Source organism: Rissa tridactyla, chromosome 2 (assembly GCF_028500815.1).
Source record: "Rissa tridactyla isolate bRisTri1 chromosome 2, bRisTri1.patW.cur.20221130, whole genome shotgun sequence".
NCBI lineage: Eukaryota > Metazoa > Chordata > Aves > Charadriiformes > Laridae > Rissa > Rissa tridactyla.
This window is the reverse complement of record NC_071467.1, coordinates 13,239,192-13,266,675: the sequence shown is the minus strand read 5'-3', so window position 1 is coordinate 13,266,675 and position 27,484 is coordinate 13,239,192. Positions and strand designations below refer to the sequence as shown.

General features: G+C 41.5%; 1 protein-coding gene across 1 annotated transcript in view; it reads left to right on the top strand.

Annotated features, from left to right (window-relative positions):
* FER1L6 (fer-1 like family member 6) overlaps nt 1-27,202 on the top strand; it is a 93,625-nt gene extending 66,423 nt beyond the window's left edge. The window contains exons 26-41 of the mRNA XM_054193519.1: nt 1,221-1,240; nt 1,939-2,065; nt 3,702-3,737; nt 3,986-4,101; nt 5,222-5,353; nt 6,391-6,516; nt 7,041-7,168; nt 9,015-9,185; nt 10,360-10,520; nt 13,348-13,490; nt 14,061-14,149; nt 16,421-16,519; nt 18,920-19,161; nt 19,504-19,667; nt 22,391-22,491; nt 26,678-27,202. Of these exons, the coding sequence (XP_054049494.1) occupies nt 1,221-1,240; nt 1,939-2,065; nt 3,702-3,737; nt 3,986-4,101; nt 5,222-5,353; nt 6,391-6,516; nt 7,041-7,168; nt 9,015-9,185; nt 10,360-10,520; nt 13,348-13,490; nt 14,061-14,149; nt 16,421-16,519; nt 18,920-19,161; nt 19,504-19,667; nt 22,391-22,491; nt 26,678-26,858 (2,036 nt within the window). The 3' untranslated portion in view covers nt 26,859-27,202. The remainder of the gene's footprint in view (nt 1-1,220; nt 1,241-1,938; nt 2,066-3,701; nt 3,738-3,985; nt 4,102-5,221; nt 5,354-6,390; nt 6,517-7,040; nt 7,169-9,014; nt 9,186-10,359; nt 10,521-13,347; nt 13,491-14,060; nt 14,150-16,420; nt 16,520-18,919; nt 19,162-19,503; nt 19,668-22,390; nt 22,492-26,677) is intronic.
* Nucleotides 27,203-27,484: the final 282 nt, after the last annotated feature.

The window sequence follows — 27,484 nt, the reverse complement described above, 5'->3', positions numbered from 1 at the left end:
TTTAGGCAGGGATGAAAACCCCCTTGTGTTAGATGCTGTACAAACGTGGAGCAGAAAGCCTGTTTCCAAAAGATCTTACAGTCAAAGTATAAAACCGGTGTCTTCTATGGGTAGAAGACAGGAAAGTGCAGGAAAACAAGGCAAATCTGGTCAGCATGGCGTTTACAGTAGTACAGTATTTGCTCTAGATTGTACACGTTATCTTTTGTTCAGATGCACATGCTCCTCCTTTCTCTGTAGTTTCTCCCATCACAATCACTCTTTTGTTAATAACAATAAAAGCAGAAGATGCAGGACTGAGTTTCATTTCAGAAGTTGTTTCTGCAGCTACATAAAGCATGCGTCTTTAACCTTTGCTGTTTCAGTGGTCAAATATTTCCAACATCCTTCATAATTAGGAGGTCAAAGAAACCACAGGGATGTCTCATTTCCTAGATGTACACACCAGCCTGAATCTTTCATCTGGTACAGAACAATATTAAAGTATGACAGCAAAGTATAGTAAGAAAAGAGTCTTAAAGGGAACCCCATAATGTGTTATATTAATTATCATTCCTACTAATTTATCTATCATTTCCAATTATCTATCTTTGCTCTGGCCTCCCCAGCCAAGCTGACAACTCTGTGTGAGAGTGTAGGATGCACATTTTATTCAACAAGAGCCAAACTTTAGGCAGTAAAGAAGTTATTAATATTTGCCACATGAGCAGGTGGACTTCAAGATCCTATTTTAGCTTTTTTGTAGAAAGAGAACAGCTGAACTGCAGCAACTGTTGGGACTCTTTCTCCTTCCAAAAGGCAATAAAGTAGTAATGGGAGTTCTTAAAATACTTCCAGACTTAAGTGGGAAAAACCAATTTGTATCTGAATATTCACATCCCTTAAAACTTCATTACCTATTTCTCGGTGTAGATTTGCCTGTTGTATGGGTTGCTCCTGTGGAAATGTCTCAAATGTTCAAAGTTTTGACATCATCAGTATGTAATATAGAGATGGCTTTAATAATATGATGATCATGGTGAAGTGTCTTGGAATGAAAGACAGAGACACTAATTCATATTGCATTTTATTTAGCTCTTGGAGGTTGACATTTTCTTCGTATCCATCTGTTCATGCTTGATGTCATGAGTCAGGTGATTAATTTTAGTCACTCCTAGAATTCATAGAATCATAGAATCATAGAATCATAGGGTTGGAAGGGACCTCTGGAGATCATCTAGTCCAACCCCCTGCCAGAGCAGGGTCACCCAGAGCAGGTTGCACAGGAACGCGTCCAGGTGGGTTTTGAATGTCTCCAGAGATGGAGACTCCACCACTTCTCTGGGCAGCCTGTTCCAGTGCTCTGCCACCCTCAAAGGAAAGAAGTTCCTCCTCATGTTTAGGTGGAACTTCCGATGCTCAAGTTTGTGCCTGTTACCTCTCGTCCTGTCCCCAGGCACCACTGAAAAGAGCCTGGCCCCATCCTCCTGACATCCACCCTCTAAGTATTTATAAGTGTTGATAAGATCCCCCCTCAGTTGTCTTTTTTCCAGACTGAAGAGACCCAAATCCCTCAGCCTTTCTTCATAAGAGAGATGTTCCAGTCCCCTAATCATCTTGGTAGCTCTCTGCTGCACCCTCTCCAGCAATTCCCTGTCCTTGAACTGGGGAGCCCAGGACTGGACACAGTACTCCAGGTGCGGCCTCACCAGGGCAGAGTAGAGGGGGAGGATGACCTCCCTCCACCTGCTGGCCACACTCTTCTTGATGCACCCCAGGATGCCATTGGCCTTCTTGGCCACAAGGGCACATTGCTGGCTCATGGTCATCCTGTTGTCCTCCAGGACTCCCAGGTCTCTTTCAGCTGGGCTGCTCTCCAGCAGGTCAGCCCCCAACCTGTACTGGTGCAGGGGGTTATTCCTCCCCAATTCAGCAGTGTTTTTCCCTGTGCTTTGGTAGGATATGAAAAAATCCATACGACGATCAACAAAGAGGAGAAAAAGAACACTTGCAGATGAATCAGCTGAAAATGTTATTGACTGGTGGTCCAAATACTATGCTTCTGTGCTCAAAATGCAAAAAGTAAGTCACCCAGTGTGCCCAAAACTCTCATAGATGAGCCATGTCGTAAAAGCAGATTTACTGCTGAATGATTCCTTTTTGGTATTACATTCATGATAAGGAGTTTGTCCATTGTCTTTTTCTTTTGAAAGGCAAAAGGAATTTTTCCAAGTGAGGGAAAACCTGAAGACAGTAAGTAAATTATTTGCATTTTTCTCTTATTTTGTACTGGTAATACTTTGCTTCTCTGCTATTTTACTGTCAACAATGTCTGGTAACAGTATACTGGGCTCTCTCCTCTACAGCTGATCAGATGGTGGGTAGAATAAAACTTCACAGGCAGTAGTCGGTTATCCTGGGTTTCCTGTCATTCAGGCCTTATGCACAAAGATTTGCAAAGTCAAAGTCCAAAATGATAGAAGTTGGAGATTAGGATAATCTTAGATGGCATTTCTGGCAGGTCCAGAAAAAGAAGCTTCTCTCAATTTTTAATCCAAGTCAGGATCAATGCTGTAGAAACAGCTTCTGCTAGGAGACTTCATAGTCGTGTGTGTTACTTCCATAGCTGAAAAGCTTTGTGTCTAACTCAGGCTCTAGTGGAAAATTTTTACACGAGAACCTAAAAGAATTGGCCAGAAATAGGCTCTGTGTACGTTTATGTATATATGTCTCCATACATGTATACTCCCTGCTTTGACATGTCCTCCCACAATCAAGCAGAGTTCTAGAATATTATTTGGTTTTTTGGACAAATATGACAGCTTGAGCAGACTGGGAAGGAAAACAAATATTTACTGTTTACACAGAGCTGCTATTCAGAATTACATTATAGCATCTTCCCATGCCACAGCTGACTGCACTTCACCAGTGATCAAGGTGATTTCTATTTTAAAGAGGTGTTGAGATTGCTCTGGATGGAAGACATGACATAAATGTCAGATGGTATAATTCTGGAAATAGCAGCTGATGGTGTTTCGGTGATCATCAGGGCTGCTGAGAGATGAGGTGGACATCAGCTTCTGAGAGAAACTCGCTTGTCCACATGGAGGAAACATTTAGACAGAAAACGTTCTTCAAAGGTGTGATGTTCACTTACAATTAGAAATTTAGTTGACATTGGGACTATTCCACATGCTATTCAGGCAGTTGTGGCATATTGTTTTTGACTGATGACTTCAGATCTTATAAATTCTCTTCTGATAGTTTTTGTTACATATTTTCACCCATGATGATGAGTATTATACACACAGGACAGCACTGATATAACAAATATATATATACTTCTATGTTTAGTGATATCAAGCACACATGAACTACTCGAAAAATGAGAGTAAAGTGAACTCAAAATCTAGATTTCAGCCAAAGAACTGAACCACATCAGTGTCATTTTTGAAGGCTCACCCTCTGTTTGTTAGGAAGTACCCTCTCAGTGTTTGGAGTCTGGCGTGAGGCTGGTCAGATGCCTCCTTCCATTTCTCATACTTCTGGGCTTTCACAAGGTGAGAAACACTCTATTTTGTGATGCCTTTGAGCAGAGAAGGACTTGGATCACCTGATAGCTGAAGTACCAGTCAGCCTAAACAGTGGCTTCCGGTTTCAAATAAGCCTTTTTATGTGAAAGATGTTAAGATTTGGTAGTTTACATCTGGGAGGAGTCAGAGAGGAAGGAAAAGGTCATCTTGGGAAGCAGGGAAACAGTGATACAGGACACCATCACACTTGGTCCTCGAAGCTCATCCAGAAGACTTAGCCACAGAGAGGATAAAATGCCAGCTCTCTGCCTGGGAGGAGCGGTGGGAAAAGAGAGCACCCTGAGCTCGGCAGTAGAAAACTGAATGGAGAAAGAGCAAGGGGGAACCTTCAAAATGTATTTTGCATTCTTATCTGAAGCATTTGATGTGCTTTGCTCACTAAAAACCTACATGATGTCATGAAATCTCTGCAGACAAGCAGGCTTCTGACCACATTGCATTGATCATAGAAGATGCGCCGGATAAAAAGAAGAAGGATAAGACGTTGAAAAGGAAACAGAAAGAAACTCCAAACCTAGCAACGCTGCAGGTAAGAGAGAAGCAAGGCTGAGGGGCAAGGCTGTTGTTATTCACTGTTACCCCAAAGCTTGATATCAGGGGCCGAGTTTAGCAAACCCTCCCTACATTTATTTCAAACACTTTAAAACAAATAAAACACACAAAATGATATTTGATAATGCACATCAGCACATGGGGCCCAGAGGAAATCAGGGTTTTGTAGGGTGGATGTGGCCCGCTTGGCCCTAGACCTTCAGTTTACCAGTATAGACGCACCCAGAGAGACTTAAGTGAAAATTCAGTTTTGTTGTTCACCTGTAAAACACTGAATTTGGAAATTCTAAATTTCATGTTGGAGATATTACAGCCTATTAAGAATGACTTTTAAAAAGAGTATGGAAAGCATTGCTGCAATCACCAGTGCAGCATCCTCCCTGATGGCGAGGTAATATTCAGCTCGCATTAGATTTGGTTGGGTAATGATAGAAAGAATTCAAGGAGAACTGTATGGGTCATGCAAATCGACTGGAGACATGAGGAAGTTTGAAAAGACTAGGACTGGTTGGATTAGAATGTAGCTGAATAAAGGGGAATTAGAAACTGCTCTTTCCATTTTTTAAGAGATGGCACTAGTCTAGGCCCTTCTATTTCACACTGAATAACACTTCATAAATTACAGGGGGAGAGTGTTGAAAAAATATCCATCATTTTGAAAATGATGTGGTCTTTTTACCTATCCTAAAGCTCTGTCCCTACCACACTTCATTGCTTTGCTCTCGTGTTCTGACACATTAACATAACAGAATGGGTCAGTACATCGAAGGCACGTTGCAGAGAGGAAGCAGAAGTGCAGAGCAGCACATCCACACAGTTTTTCATCCGCTCTAGAGCTTACAAATGTTCATTCTGTCCCTTCTAGAGCCACGTCTACTTGCTGCATTAATGTACTATTTCAGTAGTTGGGAAGGACAAAGCTGCTCCTGTTTTAAGTGGGGAATTAACTTTTTTCCCTCAAGGACTTTTGCAAAACCTTGGTTTTATTAAAATCTGTATTTTGAGTCAAAATGGATTTCTAGTCATCCTGTAATAAAAAAGTTGCTATAAATATATTCACTGCACCACAAAAAATAAGCATTCTCCTATTTTCAAAGATTTATGAAGGGGATTTGGAGAGTGAATTTAATAACTTTGAGGACTGGGTGAAAACTTTCCAGCTCTTGAGAGGAAAATCTAATGATGAAGTTCATGCTGACTCTGAAGACAGAATAATAGGAAAATTTAAGGTGAGCTTTAATGTTGATTAAATGGGTAATAATTTAGAGACTTTATGTTTTCATGCAGATTTCAGGTATACCAAAGATGAAAGAAAAAGACATTGATGGTCTGTTGTAAATAGAGTCATCTCTTTTATTGGATCTAGAGTCATATTTTTCCTTTCCCATTATCTGGTAGATGAAAGCAGCATCCAGCACCAGGTGTTCACTGTTGTTATGAAACAAGGAATTACAAAAAAGTTTTAAATCATAGTAGGGGAAGAAGAGATATATTATGTAGTCCAGATTCTGCTAATGCAACTTTATTACTGCACTATCAGTTACAGCACCTTATACATAATTTTCATTAGTTTAAATGGAGGCGCTTACAGCTACTCCAGTTGGAAACAATCGCACAGCCTGATCCAAGGCACCATTAGGCAATCTGAAAATGTAGTTCAAAGCATGAATAATGATAGCAGGATTGCAAGCACTTTGTAGTTTAGAGGAACTGATTAAACTCATTGGTACCTCAATTAGTTTGCAATGCAAATTTCTGTTCAAATGACCTACTAGTTGCTTTCAGGCAGTATGAGCTACTCAGCAGCATGAGTCAATATTGATTTTTCTGAGTTGTATAGTGGCTGCAAAAATACAGTTGGATTCCAGTCACACTGTTGTGAAAATAACTCAGTGGAATTATCAATTTGCAAATATACTGTTAAGGGCAAAATATTATTTTTAGAATACTAATACTAAAAAAACTAGATTTAGAACAACTGCAGGTATTAGTCCTTTAAATAATGAAATAGAGAGCATGCGAGTACTTCTTACGGTAATCTAGATGTGATGTTATAGAGCCATGTTCTAGAGCAAAGACATTTTTAAAGGCGATGTTTAGTGCACTGGAGCCTGTGTTCCCTTTGTGTGGTACCACAAAATGTGTTGTGTATATGTAGGTGCTGCAGCGTGGACTGCATGAATGATGGTTTGTTTGCATTCAAAGGATTGTTTTTGTATTGCACTTGATCTGTTTTCGAGGGAGATAAAAGACAGTGTATTACCAGGGCTCCTTCTGCATATATCCAAGTCCTGAGGATGGCAGCTTGCTGGACGGAGGGCAGCCCCGCATCCTGCAAGGGATACCACCAAACAATTCCGTCAAAGTCCTCATCAGGGTTTATATTGTGGCAGTAAGTAGACAGATGTTCTTTTAACCTTGAAATAACTTGGATATTTCTTTTCAATTCAGTTTACCTCCAGTGTCTGCAGTGAAGCCTCTGAAAATCCTTATCCATGTGGTAGAATTTTTTTTGGTCATATTTCACACAATGTTTCATGTTATAGAAATAAGTGTTCAGAGTAGAAGTTACATATTCCTCATGATAAACCACAAGACTGGAGAATCGCTTTACTTGGTCAAACCGAAAGGGCTAGAGACATAAATAACATGGTATGGACAACTTGGTCCAGCCACGTTATGCAAATGCAGCCAATTTTAATCAGTAGAGTTGTTTCAAAGTGACACACATTTAAACAAAGCTTTCTCAGTAAGGGGAAAATGGGAGCATATTTTTTGAGGGCTGAGAGTTGCACGTTATCAAAGTGGTAGGCACTTCCAGAACACCCAGGACTGGACAAGAAACCCACAGTCCTGTGTCGTGACCATGCTGTATTGAACCAAGCTTCCTGAGGACACAGTCTTTCTTCCTAACAGGCATTTAACCTCAGCCCAGCTGATCCAGACGGCAAGTCAGATCCCTACATTGTGCTGAGACTGGGCAACACAGAAATTAAAGACAGGGAAAACTACATCCCCAAGCAGCTAAACCCAGTTTTTGGAAGGTCAGTGATAGCTTATTTTTTTTATTCAGGGGTGATTTCTGCTTTCTCACTCGCCACCACTATTGCTGTTACTATTACAAAGTGTTTGCTATATGCTGATTTCTGCCTGTTTGGATGTTTTGTAATTCTACTGGTTAAAATGTTGAGAATTGGTGCCACCCTATATGATTATAAATTATTTAATTTTCATACTGGCCAAAACACATCATGCAGTGCAATCTGTGAGAGGTTTTGCAAAATGATGCATGAGAGGAAATGAGACAGCACATGATCTTCTCTGTACAAATTCTCTGTGCAATTGTTAAGTTTAAAGTGAAATAAATATCAGCACAGTAATGTGTGATTTCACAATCTTTGTTGCTATTTCAGGTTGAATGGAGTGCCAAATAAACCTCATAATTTTAGGGCTAGCATAAAAAAATAGTTTTTTGAAACCAGCCAGCCTTCTGAATGAGGGAGCCAGGGGCACTACAAATTTGATGTCAGTACGCATCAACTTTGTATTACCAATACTTCATACTTGTTTATATTGTTAATGCTAATAGCTGTGAATTTTTCGCCAGTAACTTTCCCTGTTTTAAGAAGATTAAAAATACTTTGAATTGGGATGGAGTTATTATGTAAGAACATAAGACAGAGAAGCTATACTGTGTTGGACTGAAAGCCCCCTAGCCCAGGGTCCTGTCTGCAAAAGCAGACTTAAAGAAAAAAGTGTAAGGAGAAAAGACAAGAACAGAGTGGTCCCTCCATAGCATGCCATCTCAGTTTCTGTGATTTAAGCTCTTCTTTAGTAGAGGTTGCAACCGAACCATCATTATGATAAACCATAAAGCACAGGCACTGTAGATGATACATACAGATGGAAGGGGAAAACACCACTGTGTGTGTTTTAGACAAGTTTAGGAAGGGGCTGTTCATTTGGATAGCCCTTTCTGCTGCTGCCATGTTGCCAACATGGGTGACTGGACCAGCAACTCCTTCGCAGCAGTAGCATCAGTCGTGCTCACCACCTCTTGCCACGCCAGAAGCCCTGGTCAGCACAGTATCACTAACCTCTAGCAATCCCAGAGCCTTTCCAAACCTCTCTCTCCTGCGAAAACTGCTCTGCTGTTGCTACAAATTTGACCTTATCCACTCTGAAAAAAAAGGACAAAACTTGTCCTTCATTAGACAAAGCTCAGTTTTGCCTGTGCTTTGGAGAAATCTGGAGTCAATGTTGTGCTCTTGAGGGTGTCCTGTCCTCCACTAATTTGCCAAATCACTCTTAAAATCACTTTTATATTTTCAGCTTCTCTAAACATCTCAATGACAACAATCCTTATCCCTGAAAAATGCACTGAGTGAAAAGGCGCTTCTGATCTTTGCTTTTTTGAATCTTGTTTTAAAGCTTTTGCCTGATCATTTTGTTGGGTGCCCCAAGATTCCTATATTCAATATTTAATCTGGACCTATTGGAAGAAAACACATCCCTTTTGTGGGTTCTGAAAAGCATTTGAGAACTCTTATACATATAGCTTCTTTAGCCTTGTAATTTCCATACTTCCACCTCCATCGGATCCAGGATAAATCATTGCAGCTGACCAGCTCCATCACATTCTCGTCCACTGTAGGTAGTAGCAATCCTGTACAGTGGCTGGTAGGGAAGCAGGAAGAAAGAAAATACTTTTGCACTGTGTGTTTCCAGTATGTTCAGATATTTCATCAAAACAAAAAACGCTACCAAAACCCTCCCACTGTTTATTAGAAGAGACACTGTCCATACATTGTTTGCACAGTATTCATTAATTTAGTCTTTTAGGCTTCAAAATTTATTTGACTGCACGTAGTTCTCATTTTTTTGCTGTAGATCATTTGAAATCCAAGCTACGTTCCCCAAGGATTCCTTGCTCAGAGTCCTGATCTATGACCATGACTTCGTGGGAACAGATGATCTCATTGGGGAGACTAAAATTGATTTGGAAAATCGTTTCTACAGCAGGCATCGAGCTACCTGTGGGTTACAAAGTCAATATGAAATGTAAGTACCTCTTCAGACAGCACCAGAGAGCAGCACACAGTGACTGACTTGACTTGAAGGGGAAATTCCAGATGTGGCTAAATATTATGCTTTCTCCATCACAAAAGTGTCATAAGAGGTATTTTAACTAGATTTCACCAAAGAGCTTAGTGGTGGCTTTGGGTAGCTGCCAGCCTCAGTAGGAAGTGGATTTTTTAAAATTAACAACACTGTTCACCAAGTATTTTAGATAGTAGACAGCCTATGTGTAACGTACATGCGTGATAAACTACCTTTGGACAGGCATAAAGGAAAAATTGGAAATAATCTGTCAGAGAAGTTATGGCAGGACTAAACTCTGCTCTCTGTTATTGAACTGCAACTGGAGTGATTGCAGCAAGGCTGGTGGGACTGGAGTGGCACTGGAAGGAGTGAGAGCAGCGCAGGGCTGCTGGCCGCGCAGTGGTGCCGAGCTCCCGCTCCCAGTCACACGGCTCTACTCTCAAGGCCATTTTGCATGAAGATTAACGCAGAGAAATTAAAGCTAAAATAACTCCATTGCCCTGAGGTGGGGCACTAACCTGGGAGATTAAGGTATGGGGTTCTTCTATTATTGTTTTATTATTTTATTTACAAACAAAGGGTTGAGAAAGCAAAAAAACAATCCAAGAGCACAGACCAAACCCCAAGACCTCCCTTGGTCAGCTCAGTCAGACCTCCCACCAGCTCAATCTCCAGTATGAGGTATTTGTTTGTGTCCTTGTTTCATGTCCCAAGAGGATCCCAGTTTCTCCTCTGCACAGGCGAGCAGCAGAATGCTTCTTCCTTAAATGTCATCCTGGAGGTAGAACATGTAGACTTGAATCCTTTAGTTAGAACAGGGAAAGGGCTCTGGTCCTTCTCCTCTTGGGGAACTTGCTGATGGCTGGGCCACTTTACATAAGCTGCGGGTAAGGCTGCATCAACTTCTGTGTTTTAAGAGAAAAGAGTGATTTGCCCTAGGACCTGAGCAGGCAGAGGGGTTGTCTCAAGTAAGACGTGGTGCTGGACAGTTCAAGGGAAAAGTTTGGCTGAGCAGACATCAGGGCCACTGGCCACAAAGCAAATCTCCACATGGGAAGTCCTGATTTGCCAGTGAACTTAGCTGAAGAAAAACCTCACCCTTTTCTCTCCACTCTCTGTTCCATCCTTGCAGAGAAGGGTACAATGCATGGCGAGATGCAACCAAGCCAAGCGAGATCCTCACTAAGCTGTGTAAGGACTACAGAATAAGTGGACCCTTCATGCGGCCAGGGGAGATACAAGTAGGAACAAAAGTCTTTAAAGGACAGACAGTCTTCACAGAAGACGAGAACGGTAATAAAATAGTTCATCAGTCTTCAGCTGCATTGTAGCAGTACCAAGAGTCTGCCCAGCTGTAGCTGGGGCCCTGTTGTGCTATGCACTCTAAAGTCAGATTACTGGAACCTGTCTCTGCTTTGAAATGCTCATATAACTGTGGTAATGAAGGCTGTGTTTATATTAGCTATTACTGTAGCTTAATTGCAGATAATCTGTAGCGTGAGATGGTTATTGTTGATGACCTGACATCCCCATAGTAGGTGTTGGGGGGTACTTTGGACTAGGTCCTGCCTGATCCCAAGGATGGGGTACCCAGGAGTGGTTGGAGTGCAGGGGATCCTCTTAGAACATGTCTTCTGGCTTAGTTTCATCTGAAAGGAGAGCAGCTTGCACGCTCTGAGACCTCTCTACACAGCAAACCAAAGCATGAGAAGTCAGCATTACTGAGAGAGTCTTTTCAAAAATGCATTCCCTGTCTAAACTGAAACACTAGTGTAGACAGACCCAAGCAGTGAGGAGAAGGGGGAAGGGAAATACAGATGTGAAGTGAGTTACTTGAGGTCAGACAAGTCTCTATTTGACCACAGTTAGGTTCCAGGCCACTTATCTGCCAGTCCTACCTTACCTACTTGGCTTTCCTTCTCTCTGTTGGTTTTTTCCTCCTCTCTGTTGTTTTTTTCCTCCTCTTGATTATTAACACTCTGACTGCTCTTCTGAAGTGCTAACACAGCTCTGTGTAAATCCAGGTATCTGTGGGGCCCACAAATCCAAAGGAAAGGACAGAACTTGCTTTCAGGGGTCCCAGATTAAAAAGAGAGCAAAGCCACCAGGAAGTTGAGTGTCCATATCACATATGGATGGAGTGTGACAAAGCTGTCAGTGAAAGATGTCCCTGCCCATGGCAGGGAAATCGGACTAAATGATCTTTGAAGGCCCCTTCCAACCCAACCATTCCATAATTCAGGTTTATACTCAGGATAAAGAAAAGAGGTGTGAGGATGGAAACTTTCAAAGGGGAACAAAAGGATCTGGTCTTGGAGACAGTAATGGACACTGTGGCAATGTAGGGAAACCTCTACTTGCTTATCTGTGTTTATTTGTCTTTGAGAAAATTCACCTTGGCAGCTACAAAATACAGCTCACATCTTGAGTGGAAGGCTGCTCTGGTAGCACTGTTGAAGGGAAAAGAGTTGATCCATTTTTGGTTTCTTGGCCTGAGAGAGATTTATGACCCCAGTATTGCTGTTTGTTTTCCTCTCTAGCAGACGATTGAGTGAGACTGACAGCAACAGATCTCTCAATCAAAATTCCAGTTCACTAAAATGAGCTTCAGAAAAACGAACAACAGACAAGATGATGGAAACCAAAAGCAAGGAAATACAGGACCAGATGGCAAAGTCCAAAGTACTTATGTGCACAAGTTTTTCAACATGTTATAAAGACCTGGTTTACAGCATACAGTCTTCTGCATAATTCCTATTCAGATTGCTGTTCTGACAAGTACATCTGGGCCTTTATTTCCTGCTGAGTTCCTATGCTGGTCATCTTTTGGCCTGTAAAACTAACAAAGACCACAGATTTGACCTCTAGGGGAGTACTGAAAAGGGGGAGCAGTACCATTTATAACTTACAGGTGGAAAAATATACCTATGCCTTAAATCCAGCCTTAAATTTCAAGGAAGAGAATAATTTAATTTTTGCTTTAGGAACCTAGAAGTTAGATATCTACTCCCAGATAGTCTAGGAGTACCTGTAGCCCATGGGAAGAAATACGCATCTTCAGAGGGTGAAAACAACCTTTAAAAAGGTGCGTGAGAGAAGGTCTGGGTCATCATGGGACAGTCTGTCCTGCTTGCCCTTGAGGTTGCCTGACTGAGTAGCTCAGACTAAAAACCTTGGGTTTAGCTGGAGAAAATTAGATGAAATAATCACATCTCAAACACACGTCAGTGCACAAAAGGGAACCAGGACTCACAACCACAGGGTCATCCTTCCTCTCTCTCTGAGCCACTATGAAGGGTTTAATACCTGCTGTTAAATCCAAACCAAACCTTTTGTCACCTGCCAGCAACTCAGAAATAGCAACACTGTGAGAAAAGTGATAACTGCTTGCTGACTCAAAAGAACTCTTAACTCCTTCTCACTTAGGTACTTCTCTCCTGATCTAGGAGACGTCCCTCTTCAAAAATCTGGGTTCCTTTTGTATGGAGCCCACACAAAAAGGGAGGAAAAAGAGGCTCAGTAGCTCAAAGGCTTTCTCTGCTTTCCAATATCCACCCTACATGCAATATTGACAATGATTCTTCCTTCTTTGGGGGTCTCACTTCCTCCAGTGGCCAAGCTGAGCTGGTCAGGAGGAATAACGTTCTTCAATTTCAGCCCTCTTCCCTTGAGGTGTGATTGAGTTCTCCAGGGGGGTCTTTGCTGTTGCCATCACAAGGCAAAATGAGGTATAGATATAATTCCTACTGCCTGTTTACTCTCAGCTCCATCAAAATCCAGGTCTCCTTCTCTTTCATGAACTGTAAAAAATCCTCACATTTGCAATTTTCTGTAAAAAGAGTAGTTCACGTGTTTCTTCAGTCTTCCTATTAGCAACTGCTGCTGTAATAGTAAAATGATTTGCTGTGTTTTATAAATAAACTGCTGCCTAAGTGCTAATCTTACAGTTACCCCAGTGGGTACCCTTATTTACAAGCATTTCTAGACCCTTCTTTACTTAGCTGGGATACATAAAACTTCTAACTCAATCAGATTTTTAATGACCATTTTTAATAATTAATGGAACATATCACCAAGAGGCTCAACTTTATAACTTCTTTGCTTTTTTTTTTTCCTGTAGAGGAGCCAGTTGAATCGTATGAACATCTCTCCTTAAAGGTTTTACGTGCTTGGGAAGAAATCCCTGGAGCTGGATACAAACTGGTCCCAGAGCACATTGAGACTCGACCTCTCTACCATAAGGATAAGCCAGGCATGGAACAGGTAGAGCAGCTCAGAGATGGTAGTGATGGTAGACCCAGGAGCAGTTTTCTTTCCTCCAGTTACTGTGGTTTCTATTTTTATCTGCAAACTTGCAGAGACAGCATCTGAGTGTTAGGGGTGAGACTTTGGACGGTGTCAACCTGGGAATTGTCACACATGCATGTATGCAGCCGGTTCCCTAAATACACAGTAACCACACAAGGAGTAGATGCATATTTTCATTCTTTTAAATGCTTTAGTTTATTACGTTAACACAAACTCTTGTGCTTGTATTTGGACTTTGGTTCTTTCCTTTCGTCGTGTACTATTTTTATATGGACTTTTACCTTGAAGTTGACAATGGTTAAGCTCAATTCCAACTTCACCAAATTCCTGTGAGGTTGCTAGAATATGTGTATGAAAAAAATATATCATATAGCAAGTTTATAGATAAAATCACAGTTACATGATAATGAGCTGGTTGGTCACAGAGGAAGCGGTGATTTTGGGTGCCAGAAGTACTTTTAAAGCCTTTTAAAGTCTCTCTAAATTAGGGTTACAGAGACGTTTATCTTTTTCCTTTTTTCCAAGGGTCGTGTACAGATGTGGGTCGACATGTTTCCTAAAGATATGCCTCTGCCAGGACCCCCAGTGGACATTTCACCAAGAAAACCCAAAGGGTAATACTCTGTACTTTCCCCCCAGCACAGTGGCATAAGTCTTGAAAGACTGAGCCTTTCTTAAGTGTCTGGAAAGAACTATAAAAAGAACAGTCACAACAAACTTTTGTGATCCTGAGAAAAGTTTTCTTAGGTTCACACGACTTCAAGTCAAAAGAGAGCATCCAGCTCGGTCTCCTCCATTAAACAACTCAAGATTTGGTGATTTTACATCAAGGGCAACCACACACCTCTTTTAGAATGATACCGCTTTTTCACATAGAGATTACATGTGGTTAGAGGCAAGAGTCCCTTAATAATTTTGATGTTATCATCCACTTGTTGAGCTGAAAGAGGTAATTCTAGTTTCACTACCTCTTTCAGCAGGATAACACACTTGGCCCTGGTTGAGATCTTTAGTCTGATGTAATAGTATTGCACCTATTGGATTTCCAGCACTTGGTTCAAAGATCAAGAAACACATAAAACAGCAACAGACAGATATGTTTGGAATAACCATCTCTCAAATTTCAGACAGATACTTATGCTACTTTGTATGCAACATAGTTGCATAATTCTTCAAGCTAATTGAATGCTTGTTAATGAGGCACAAAACTGAGCAACATAATTCTCAGCCCACCCTGCATCAGCTTTATTCCAATATTTTAGTAAGGCCTTTCCTGAGAATTTTATGTCTGAAGCAGCATCAGGTACTATTCCTCTATTATTTATGTTTGAACAAGAAACGATGTAATAAAACTGTGTTTCTTTTCCTTTCCTTTTACAAAAGCCAGGATTTGACAAAAATAAGTCTATGTAGCAATTACTTTCTTCAGATCAGAACTTTCTGTAAAGATCCTTAACAACAAGCATTTTCCAAGCCCAAAAGATTTAAAAATAATCATACCCACAAAACCAAAATGTCACTGCCATTTTTGTAGTCTACAAAAGCAGAGAAAAATATTGTCAAACCATTAATTATGAGAAAGAAAGTCAACATGCAAACACAAGTTACACATTTTGCCAACAAATGCATATTTGAACTTGAACTCTGACAGGCTTGGTGCTGTGACCACTTCCATGGGGAGTCTGCTTCAGTGACCCACCACCCTCTCAGTGAAGAACCTTTTCCCAATGACTCAAGGCGTGCACAAATTTTTGAGTATCAATTTTTTATGTCACTTGCGACATCTGTATTTCAGTTCAAGCTTCTAGAGCTTTGGAAGACCACCAGAAATGTCTGTATATAGGGAGTGGAATGGATGGGAAAGCTCTAATTCCTTTTACTGTTGCTTCTGAAGACAATTACACTTGCTTAAATGAAAATATCTCTAAGCAGTGATTCTTTTCCCTTTTAATGCGCTGGATTGCACCAAATACAATATTTTTAGGCACAAGAAGGACATGGACCTGTTGGAGTGCATCCAGAGGAGGGCCACGAAGATGATCCAAGGGCTGGAGCACTTTTCCTATGAGGACAGGCTGAGATAGTTGGGGTTGTCCAGCCTGGAGAAGAGAAGGCTCCGGGGAGACCTTAGAGCCCCTTCCAGTCCCTGAAGGGGGCCTACAAGAAAGCTGGGGAGGGGCTGTTTGCAAGGGCATGTAGCGATAGGATGGGGGGCAATGGTTTTAAACTAGAGCAGGGCAGGTTTATTAGACATTAGGAAGACGTTCTTTCCACTGAGGGTGGTGAGACGCTGGCCCAGGTTGCCCAGAGAGGTGGTGGAGGCCCCATCCCTGGAGACATTCAAGGCCAGACTTAATGAGGCTCTGAGCAACCTGATCTAGTCGAAGATGTCCCTGCTTACTGCAGGGGGGTTGGACTAGATGGCCTTTAAAGGTCCCTTCCAACCTGAACCATTCTATGATTCTATGATTTCTTCTGAAAAACACCTCCCAAGGATCTGTGGTTTTTATTAGCAAGCTGCTCACTGTTTTGGAGGCTGCTCTGATGATGTTGCTCAGATCAACTTTGCCTTGTTTCACTGCAGCATTTTTGTGAAGAGAATTGAAAAGGAACAGGCACATAAAAAGCAAGGAATTTTCCATCCCTCTGATGCTGGCAGTGACCCTGCTGTTGTCCAGCACACTCCAAGAGCTGAGAGGAGCCACCATCCCCACTCTATCACTATACCCTCTTGTAAACAGAAGGGGCCTGAGGCTGATGCTATTTTAAGAGTTTCACAGAAATACAACGTTTCTCACTTTATAAATGCATGGTTGCATAGAGGGTTACATTAGTGTCTGACCAGAGCTTGAGTACACACAGGCCTCCTTTCTTTTCTTTTTCAGCTATGAACTGAGGGTAATAATCTGGAACACAGAGGATGTAATTCTAGAAGATGAAAACATCTTTACAGGGCAAAAATCAAGTGATATCTATGTAAAAGGGTAAGTTCTTCACGACTTCAAAAGGCCAAGTAATATTTCATTCAAAAAGCAGATAATTATGTTGTGAGAATATTCAATAAGCTATTTCTGTAACCTTGGCACTTTGCTCTAAATGCCTGCCCAAATTACTCATTTGTCATGGATACTTCTTTTCTTCCCCCCTCCTTTTTTTCCCCTCTTAAAATCAAGTAACTTTAAAATGACACTAGTCCTTGCCTCCTGCTTAGACAGATTTGTTGTAAGAAGAGAACCAAGCCCATGGTTTAGCAAAAGTGATCAAACACTTACAGAATTTGAACTGTTAGGGGTTACATGGATGCAGAGAGTTATGAAATAATCAGGGAAAATGGAATTGTGACCACATTAGAAAGAAGAAATCTGGTGTTTGCCAGGCTATTTCTGTGGGAATTATTTTCTAACCTCATGTGGGGAGCATGTGTGGGTGGATGAGTATGTCCGTGCTGGGGAGAACATCGCGTAGGCTTGTTCTCCATCTCCTTTCTGCTGCAGACAAAACGCTTGTCACAGCTGCAGAGATGTTACTGGGATAATCAGTAAATGGGAAGGATTTCACATAAATAAAATGAAAAGAGAGAGAGTGAAAGGTGAGTTTGACATTTAAACCAGTTCTTTTCTGAGATTGTAGCAGGTTACTTCTTAAAATTACTTGCCCGTTTGCAGTACGGCTTTGCCCTTTCTGCTTCTGAGCAGGTACCAGAGAGGAGTGGGGGGAAACGATGGCCTAGGTGGCAGTAGGAAGTATTGGAAATCTCAGGTGAGAGATTTGCCTTAGATTTCTTGCTATGTGTCCACTACTAGACAGTGAGATTAATATGCCAGCATGAATTGTGTCATTGCGGAGTCCTGGAAAAATCAGAATTTGTGGAGCACTAGGCATATGGAAAAATGAATTTTCATAAAAGCCTGTTTTTATGAAAATTGCCAATGACCAGATGCAAAGAGATGGAGGAGGCAGCACTGGGGCTGATGGAGCAGGGAAGAGAAGATTCTTTGCACTTTGCAGGTTCTGAAAATCATGTGAACATAATATGAAATCCAAAGTAAGCGTAAGGACAGGGCAGTCTGGTAACAGCTCTTAGTCCTGTGTAGGGTATATCCAAGTGCATTTTACCAGGGAAACCTGTGTGAGCTCTGACCAAGCTGTGTGGGGTACCAGGAGTGGTTCCACTCCTTTGGAGCAGGCAATATTAGCCTGGGTGAAGAGGGCACTAATACCCATGTATGGACCCCAGCGGGCTGCAAGTGCGGTTATTGCACACCCTGGCTGAGCAAACCTCTCCTTGCAGTTCCCTGAGAGGAGCTACTCTGAAATCACTGCTGTTCACACAGATATATCCAACCTATCAATAAACTAACGTGTTCAGAGCAGCAGTGGAGTAGCTCTGAGAGGGCAAAATTAAGGAATTAAATAGGGAGCCAGCCTTTGTGCTGAGCTGTGTGATAACATGAGAACTTCACTATCAATGCCAGAGCGGTCTGACAGGGAGAGCCAGGAGCGGGTAACTTTTTGCTTCTGTGCCTTAGTGATGAAGACACAAATCTCATTATGTTCAGACAGTGCACTTGGCACTGAATCTGTCACCAGGCATGGATTTGCACTGCGGGCAGTGCCGTGCTTGGGATGGTTACTGTTTTTCCCAATTCCTTTTTGAAATAATGGGGCTTGCAGGGGAAAAGCCACTCTTTGGATGCAGCACAAAAATGCTAATCTTTACTCAAGCTGTGATAAATAATCTTCAGAACTAAAACTTACCTAGCTGGATCATTACCACTTCAGAAGAGAAGATTATGTTTAGGAAAGCATTGTCCTTTTGTAACATGGCATTGCACATCAGATGTTGTGCACACTGTAGCAGAAACCAAGAAGAAATCACAAGAAAAACCAGAGAGACTTCCCCAGCCGTATTTATGCCATGTTTATACCCCAAAACAGCAACTGCAAACAATTTAGACTCTAATACTGATCACTTAAATCAGTATTGGGTCATTGACACAGAATTTATTAGTGTGGCACAACATGGCTACGAGGTGATTAGTAATGGATGAATCACTGATGCTGTCTTTGCCTCTCCCAAAGAAGACAGACATCTTAGCCAACAGTAAATGGCCAACTGGTATTTTGGGATCTGATCTAAATAAAAGTCATGTTCGTACTCTCAAATGTTGGTCATCGCTGGCCATTGCTGCTGTGCCATGGCTCAGAAGTAGCCGAGATCCCAGAGCCAGGGCTGTCACTATGTGTCACAGTCCTGAACAGTGTGTTACCTCACACTGATTAGGGAGGAATTAGTAAATTTTCATGCCTGTAGCTGAATAACAACAACCACAACTCCAGCTCCCCTGGTGTCAGCAGTGTATTCCACTATCTACTTGCCATAGGTGGATAAAGGGCCTGGAAGAGGACAAGCAGGAGACAGACGTACATTACAACTCCTTGACAGGAGAGGGCAACTTCAACTGGCGCTTTGTGTTCCCGTTCCACTATCTCCCAGCAGAGAAACAAATGGTAGTTAGTAAAAGAGAAAACATATTCTCCTTGGAAAAGACAGAGCGCAAAGTACCTGCTGAGTTGGTCCTTCAGGTGTGGGACTTTGAAAGACTCTCTTCCGATGATTTCTTGGGTAAGTATGCAATGGATCTGCCTGAACTTCACCTCAGGTCTTACCAGGCCTATATTTTGTAGAGGTATGTACAGAGCGGCATCTGAGACCCAACTTTTGGTTGTCTTTCTCTGAGGCGCCATGTTGCAAACATGTATTTCTTGGAGAGGGAATAATTAGGAACTCGGATGAGACGATGCCAGGACAATACAAATGAATGGCTGACAGTAGAGGGAGATCCCCAGCTGTGAAGCCTGAGCCCAGGCTGCTGCATTGCTCCATGTATCCCATCTGGAAGCTGCTGTTTGAATGCGTTCACATCTGTCTGGCCTCTGAGTGTTGTCACATTACTTCTCCCTCCAGGCACTCTTGAATTGAACCTGAATGGGTTCCCTCGAGCAGCAAAGACAGCCAAGAGCTGTGACCTAGGCATGGTTGTGGCAGCAAGTGAAGAAAACAAGATCTCCATATTTCAGCAGAAGCGTGTCAGAGGCTGGTGGCCTTTCATCAAGGCTGGGGAGCTCACGGTAGGCAGCTCACTACAGATGAACAGCTTTTCTCTGGACTGAGGTCCTGAGGCAGACAGATGCTGATCTTGGGTGTAGTATCTGAAGAACAATCGCCACTGGCAATCCCTAGGGCTCCTCCAAATGTTTCAGTGGTCCCCCATAAATATGGTTCAGATAATCCCAGGCAGCCAGAGCTCTTTGTACTTTTTCTTTGCTTTCTTCTACTGTTCATCTCCCAGCACACTGGATGGGTAGAGTGGAAAATCAGGTGTTTCCAGCCAACTTTATGTCAGTTGAGGAAATCCTGGGAGGAATCTTACCTGCCTATTTATTTATTTTCTATTTATTTCTCACTTCAACCAGGGTCAAAGAACAGATTGTAGATTCTACCATTACTCTCCTTGCTAGTGACACGTCTCAAGCAGAAAGACCACAGTCCCCTCTTCCTGCTGAAGTGTACTCACTAAGCCAATTTGGGTTTGTTTTTTTTTTTGGTTTAGTGGCAGGATACAACTGGTATAAAGGAATGCAAAGGACAGTGGCAGCTTCCCGCACACTCTACAAGACTTGTTATATCAGAAGTATCCTCCTAAGAAGAATATAAATGCTGATACAAAATTTTAATTTACCTGAAGCCTCTAGTGTAACAAGGCTTGCCAACAGGGTGTAAATCTCACTCAGCGTGTACCTAGCCATTTATCTCAGGGTTTTCTTCTGCAGCATCTTTTTACAATGTTGCAGTGTTTTCTGTGTATAATCTGGAGCTACAGTGAAATTCCCAGTGTTTAACACAACTTCTTCATTTTCCCCTGTCTTTAAGGCTCCTTTGTGCTGTTACAGCAGTATAGGGATCCTCAGCGTAGGTGAAAGACAGCTCTGCTCCTCTGTTTCCTAGGTGGATTGCATGTATCTAGGCATGAAATACATCCCAATAGGTAACTCTGCACATGGTCTTTGGGGCATGTCTGCATGAAACAGAGCATGAAGCAGAGCTGTGTAAGCTAGTGAAGGAAAACCTGAGCTGATCTGCTCATGCGGCCACAGAGCTCCTCGGGAGCTTGGACCTGAACCTAGACATCCCTGTAGCCCTGTTCTGGGATTAGTGTGGTTGGAGTCTTTTTAGGTCCATCCAGATCTCTGTGAGGACACAGACCAAGAGCTACAAGCTGCCTTCCTGTAGTATAGCCCTCCACAAATTCACCTGCTTTGGCCCTTTTTTAGGGGATCTACCTCCCTCTCTAGACTTTCATTGACTATCCAAGAGTTTTCCTAAACCTCACCCTTCCATCCCTTCCAGCAAGAAGAATGCCTTAACAAAAAGTGCTATCTTCAAGTTCGTTGCCTTCATCAGATTGAAGGTGACTGTGTATTTTCCATGGTTTTAGTGGATGGGCTCCATTTGCAAATCCCTGCTTTACCTTAATTCTCTCAGCTCTCATACAATTGATTCTCTTTCTCCCAGTCCACTTTCATCTCTTGATCCCTTTGTCTTACACATTGATCCCTTTCATCTGAATCCTTCTTTCAGTCCAGTTCTGTCCTGAATCCCAGCTGCTGGCCATAGGTTTTTTAAACACTTTAGTTTTTGATATCCACAAAGGTATGGGGTAGGAAAATAACAAATAACATGAAAAGCCATTTGTCCGTTATTAATCCATCACAGATCTTATGAAGCTGATTTGATTTATCCACTCTTAATTGTTACTGGAATCTTTAAATCTCTGAAATCTTCATAATTTTTTTTCATTTGGCCTAATTAAATTTATAGTGGAGAAAGTACTGAGGAACGCACCTGGATAAACAGGGAAAAGAGAGAACGTCTCTGTAACGTAACACAGATGGAAATAACAACAGATTTGTTGCTGTGAGTGCAAGGGAAAAGCAAATATCTAACCCATATTTAGGAAGCTCTAACATCCGTAGTAGAAGTTACAGTTGATACTAAGAGTCTGAATATCTCAAATTACATGTTTCTACTGCAAGATGTAACAGACATGATCTTTTATAAGTGATAATATTTTATCGGTCACTCAACTGGCTTTAATGGGTTGTCACAATGAAAAGAAGCAGTAACCAGAAATTATATCCCATTATGACTTTTCTGAATTCTAGAAATTATCAGTAAGTTGGTGCTGAACAAATTTGCCCTTTTGTCGCAGCTCTGCATATCATCTTCTGGCCATCCATCAAGAAAATTGACTCTGAATCCACCTGCCAGACTGCTATTCTTTTAGCCTGAATAGAGCTCTGGGACTGCATGACATTTTCTGCACACAGATCTCGTTTCTGGCCATCTTCCTTTCATGAGCTGAGACCGCACAGCTCAAGTGCTCCAGCACTTGTGACTGGCTGAATTTCCCCTCTTTGGTGGGCTACACCTTGTCCACATCAGCAGTGCAGCTTCCAGCTCGGCTACTCAGCTGTGCCAGGACATGCGTCAGGTAGAAGACAGCTCTTCTTAGATGAATTACATTATAATACAGGAAGCAGAAAATACATTATGGGTCTGGAAGAAAACATCCTACCTCTCTTTCCTCATTGTCCTTGAGCATAAGCCAGGAATTTGGTGCCTGGGTTTTCCTTTGTGCTTTCTCTTTAACTGCAAAGACTTCATCTTATTTTCTTCAGTCAAGTTTCTTCGCCCTCAGCTTATTCCATAATTTCTCCACAAGCTGTACCCTGCTGTGATTTAGTGATAATAACCCAGGAGTGGATACTTACATATGATCTCTCTGATCCAGGGCAAGGTGGAAGCTGAGTTTCACTTAGTCACAGCAGAAGAAGCTGAGAAGAATCCTGTAGGCAAAGCTCGAAAGGAGCCCGAGCCCTTGGAAAAACCCAAGTGAGTAAGAGCATACCCATTAAACAAGGTGGGGCAGGGACATTCAGGAGGAGATGGGGAAGAACAGGTCTTCTTACACCTCTCCTGGCTTTTCTCCTCTTTCCTGCTGTAACCTTGAGCAAGCCATTTGTCCAAATTGTGCATTGCCTGGCTGCTGGCACTCGCAGCCGGCAGCACCTTCCAGGTAGCTGAAATGCCTTCCTCTGTAAGCCCAAATAAATTGCATTGCTGCGTGTTTGTGGTCAGCTAGAGTTCACACGCAAGCTCATTCCATAGCTGACCTGCCATGTGATAGCCTCTTAAAAACCATCATAACTTATGCATATACCTAACACCTCGGTTTGGTCACCAATAAAGATCAGATGGATTATATTTACTATGTTAAGAGGATAACTATAAGCCATTAATTTTTAAGTGCTTTAAAGTGACTGTATGAAATATTTCCTGTGTTCAGGTTGTTTTTTAATATGATCATTAGGAGGCAGAGTCTTAGTATTAGGAAAAAAGAATTTTGGATATTACGAAAAATTTCTTCACCGAAAGGGTTGTCAAACATTGGAACAGGCTGCCCAGGGAAGTGGTTGAGTCACCATCCCTGGAGGTATTTAAAAGAAGTGTAGATGTGGTGTGAGGGACATGGTTTAGTGGTGCACTCGGCAGTGTTGAGTTAACGGTTGATGATCTTAAGGATCTTTTCCAACCTAAATGATTCTATGATTCTAAGAATTATCTGCACACATTTAAAGGTGTCTTAGGTGCTACATATCAGTGGAAAACTGATCTCTACATACATCTAGTTGTTTTTGCATAAATTAATCTTTTGCAGATAAAGGCACATAAAACACAAAAATAGGTCATACAAGAATAATATGACTTTAACAAATCTACCTCTAATTTTTTTGTACTTCATAATCAGAGAATGAATATGCTTATTTTTCATCATAAGAATTTTTAATGAGGACATTTTAAGTGGTTTAATGAAGGCAGATGATCTAGAAGGAGCATTTTGTCTTTCGGTATTTGTCACATTAAAAAAATATTATTGGCTGAGATTTTCACATTCAGAAAAAAAGTACTTCTGATCTATTTTTGCTCAAGTACTTTGTTCTACTAAAGTAATGAGCTAGGTTTTAAAAAAAAAGAGAGAGAAATTGATGTTATATTTCCTGCTACCAAAACTTCTAAAAATCAATTGCTAATCATAATGGTAATCACTGCACATTCTGTTTAATTTTGTTGGTTTGATACACATGTTGAGATAAACATGAAAAAGGAGAAAACAGCATGAAGGTGAAATTGCCAATACCCCTACAAAGGGTATAAATTTAGCCTGAAAATTAGAGGTACTAGACTTGTTAAAAATTAGCCTTGGAAAGACTTTAATCAATCATTTGACCCAACGTCTTTACGCAAAGGCAGGATGAGCTATGTCTGACAGATGTCTGTCTGAAAGGCTCCCAGTAATAGAAACTAAAGCACTACAGAGAAGAGAGGACTGTGATAGCTCTGAAATACATCTGCTGGGAGGCAATCAGCCTAGGCAGTTTTAAGAGGGAGCGTAGCGTTTAATAGAAAGATTACATGTCCAGAAGGTTGTCAACAGGATGGGCAAAGGCACCCTCTCATTTTCCTCTCATTTTTTTTTCCATCCCAGCCCATGAATACCAGGCAGCTGGGGGCTCAAGGGCTCCCTGCATTTTCACCTCAAGGGCATTTTATCCGCAAGTGTACTGTTGGGTCAAAAGGTTGTCACTAGCTTGGTGGCCCCTTCTCTGCTGCACAGCCAGCCTGGAGGTGTTTTAACCCAGAAGCCACAAAACCAGAGTGTTCCTCCGGGACTGGCACTGAGTAGGAGTGCAAGAGTGCACTGAGTAAGAACCTCAGAGAGGCTCCTCATCCAACACATGTCTCAACCCAGTTCGACTCTTAATTGAGATGCATGCCTCAATTAAATTAAAATTAGGGTGAGGCTAGTCTCACTTGACATCACTCATCTCAGAAGCAAGCCATTCAGGCTCCTTTTGTATCTGCTTATGTACAGGTGAGGGAGTCATCTGAATTACCTAACATGCGTATCTCAAGATGGGAGCTAGGGAAAAAGATGAACAGAAGGTTCTTTGTCCTCCAGAAGGTCCTTCCTCTCTACATGCAGACAGCCCATATGACTGACCAGGCTGGGCATCTAAGTTTTAAAGTTAGGCAAAATAAATCCCAAGGTTACTAAAGCCCTATCAGCATGTGGATAGTAAATACTATATTAGCTAGATGCTCACTTACTGGAAAGAAAATAAACTCGTAGCTGAAGATATTGCATGCCTCAGTTCCATAAAGCTGGTATTTAAGTTTACCAGCTCAGTGCCCCTGAGTGATGGAATATGTGGTTCATACATGCAGAGGAGTCAAAATCAACTGAGTGCTAACAGATAACTGTTTCTGCACTTCAAATGAGTTCTCCTCAGGAAGAAGTGTATCTCAAGGAGCTTTGTGTCAGGACCTCCATATCTATATGCCAGTACTGTAGGTTCACATTTTTTTTGCTAATCATGTAGGCTCACACAGAGAAGCAGAGAAATTTTCAGATTGTTTTGCGTAATTAGGTTTTTAAATTAAGAAACGAAATAATTTCAAAACCCAAATTATCTTCTAGGAGCTACTAGACAATAGCAGACTCTTTAATGTACTAGAAAAAGGGTATACAAAGAATAAACGTCTGGGAACTAAAGAGAAACATGCAAATAAGATAGAAGATGCAGTGTAATTTCCTGCTGGCCAGAGCACCGTGAAGTTATCCATCTCTTCGTCTCTGCTGATCAAGACGGGATCTTTTCCGGATGCTCTCTATTATAACCAATACACTGCTATAGCTGGTACTGAATCCTATTGCCTGCGTTGCAAAGAAAACAAATTAAATGAGAGACAGTTGGCTTTTTTTGCCCTGTTTTTAAAGGTTATGAAAAGCTCTTAAGTAGTTGGAACATGCAGATTAATGGCTTTGTTACTCAAGTCTGTGATTCAGTAAGTTTCGCTCTTTACACAGTATCCATTTTTAAATAATTCCTTTTAACCTGGAGGGCTTGTTTGTTGATTTATTTCTGAGTCATTTCCACCTCAGTATAAAACACAGTCTTTAGTTAAAAGATATTCAGTTGGCCTTTTAGATTTTCAGACTTTCTGTCATGTTGGCATTCACTTCCATATGCAGAATGCTGAATTCTCCAGTTGACTCAGACATTGCTTAAATTCCTTACATGGCTTTCTAGAGTGAGACATGACCACTGCTTTTTGTGATCTTCGGTCTTAATTTCATTCTCCTTACTGCTGCACCATCTGCACAATTACTGTGACATTGGATAAGAAAGACAACCTGCACCCAATTTTGCTCGTGTTACTGTTGCTCCACACCACCGTACTTGTCAGGTCATCCCATCACACAGAGCTGATGGATGTTGCCTCAGCTCATCGCAGGGTTAGGGCTGTTGAATTTAGAGGCACAGTGACCTCCCAAGCCGGGTGGCATGCCAGAGGAGGTCACAGTAAGGACTGTGAAGTCCTTAAGGACTGTGACTGGTCGGTCACAGTAAGGACTGTGAAGTGCAGATAGTCACCACCAGGTGAAGGTGGCTCTCCTTCCCTTTATGTACCCAGGCAAACTACCTGGATTCTGGGGTTCACCTCATCTCCTGTTTTCAGGGGGCCTGTTTTCAAACTCCTTCTGAAAATACACCATTTGGGGCCGTATGCCAGGCCTGAGCTGGCTCTGCCTGTTATGGTACCACGACTATCACTGAGCAATTAGATTTTGTAGTGGCTCATTAATCCTTTTGCAATGCTAAATTCCATGCAATGATTAGAAAGATTTTGAACTCAAGTTCAAGATGTCTACATTTCTTCTTTAGGATTTATCACAATCTTGTCCGTAATTTTGAGCTCTATGTCTTGTCTTAAGTTGGAGTAGTTATGAACTGGAATTTCATTCCCAGTGGCGTGAGGAGCTTGGGCTCAGGGACAGATGGAAGAAGAAGAGTGACCTTGTAGTACATGAAACTCATGGAAGTTCCCTACAAATTCTTTAGTCAGTTCCCTGGAGTTAAAGGTCCTTTTTAGACTCAATATGTATTTTTGCAGTGGGAAGTAGCCTGGATCTGCCTTTACAAAAGTTTTTCTCTTTTTCTTTCTTCCCCTTTAGCCGACCAGACACATCCTTCTCTTGGTTTGTAAATCCTTTCAAGTGTTTGTATCACCTGATCTGGAGAAATTACAAGAAGTACATCATCATCGGCATAATTCTACTTGTTCTCGTTGTCTTCTTGGTGCTCTTCATCTACACGCTGCCAGGTGCGATCAGTCATAAGATAGTTGTAGGATAAGCATAGGTTATTGTAACCAATTGTATACTCAGTTAAAAATAAAAGTCAGGCATACAGAATTTATGAATGTCTCATTCCTTTTAAGAAGAAAACACAAATATTCGCATCAGAAGCTGGAGACCTCTTACAATATTTTAACAACTTCTTTGGCTGCCCCTTCAGAGCCAGCCTTAATGTACATTATCATTAATATACTGCCGCAGCTTTAGTGACAATGAAAGTTTGATGCTGCACCTAAAACTGAGTTTGAAAGTAAATTCCTTAATGCTGTGTAGAAACTGATTTGTCAGTCAAGTATTTATTATTACATACAGGTGATTAAATATTAAGAGCAAAATCTGTACACAGATATACATGTATAGTTCAGTCTTTGCATAGTTTTGTAACTAATTATTTGAACTGTTTTCCAATGACCTATAATGGCACAATTATTTTGAGATAAAAGGTTTATTAAAAAGATATCTAAGGTTAAATCATCTCATTTGGTGTCATGCACTGAATTCATCCTGCGCCTCACAGTAGGAGCTCTGTGCTCTATAAGGACGTCTCACACACTTATAAATGAGGTAAACGTCAGTGATGGGGGGAGGTAGAAGCAGAGAGGGAAAGAACTTTTTTCAGCTGCA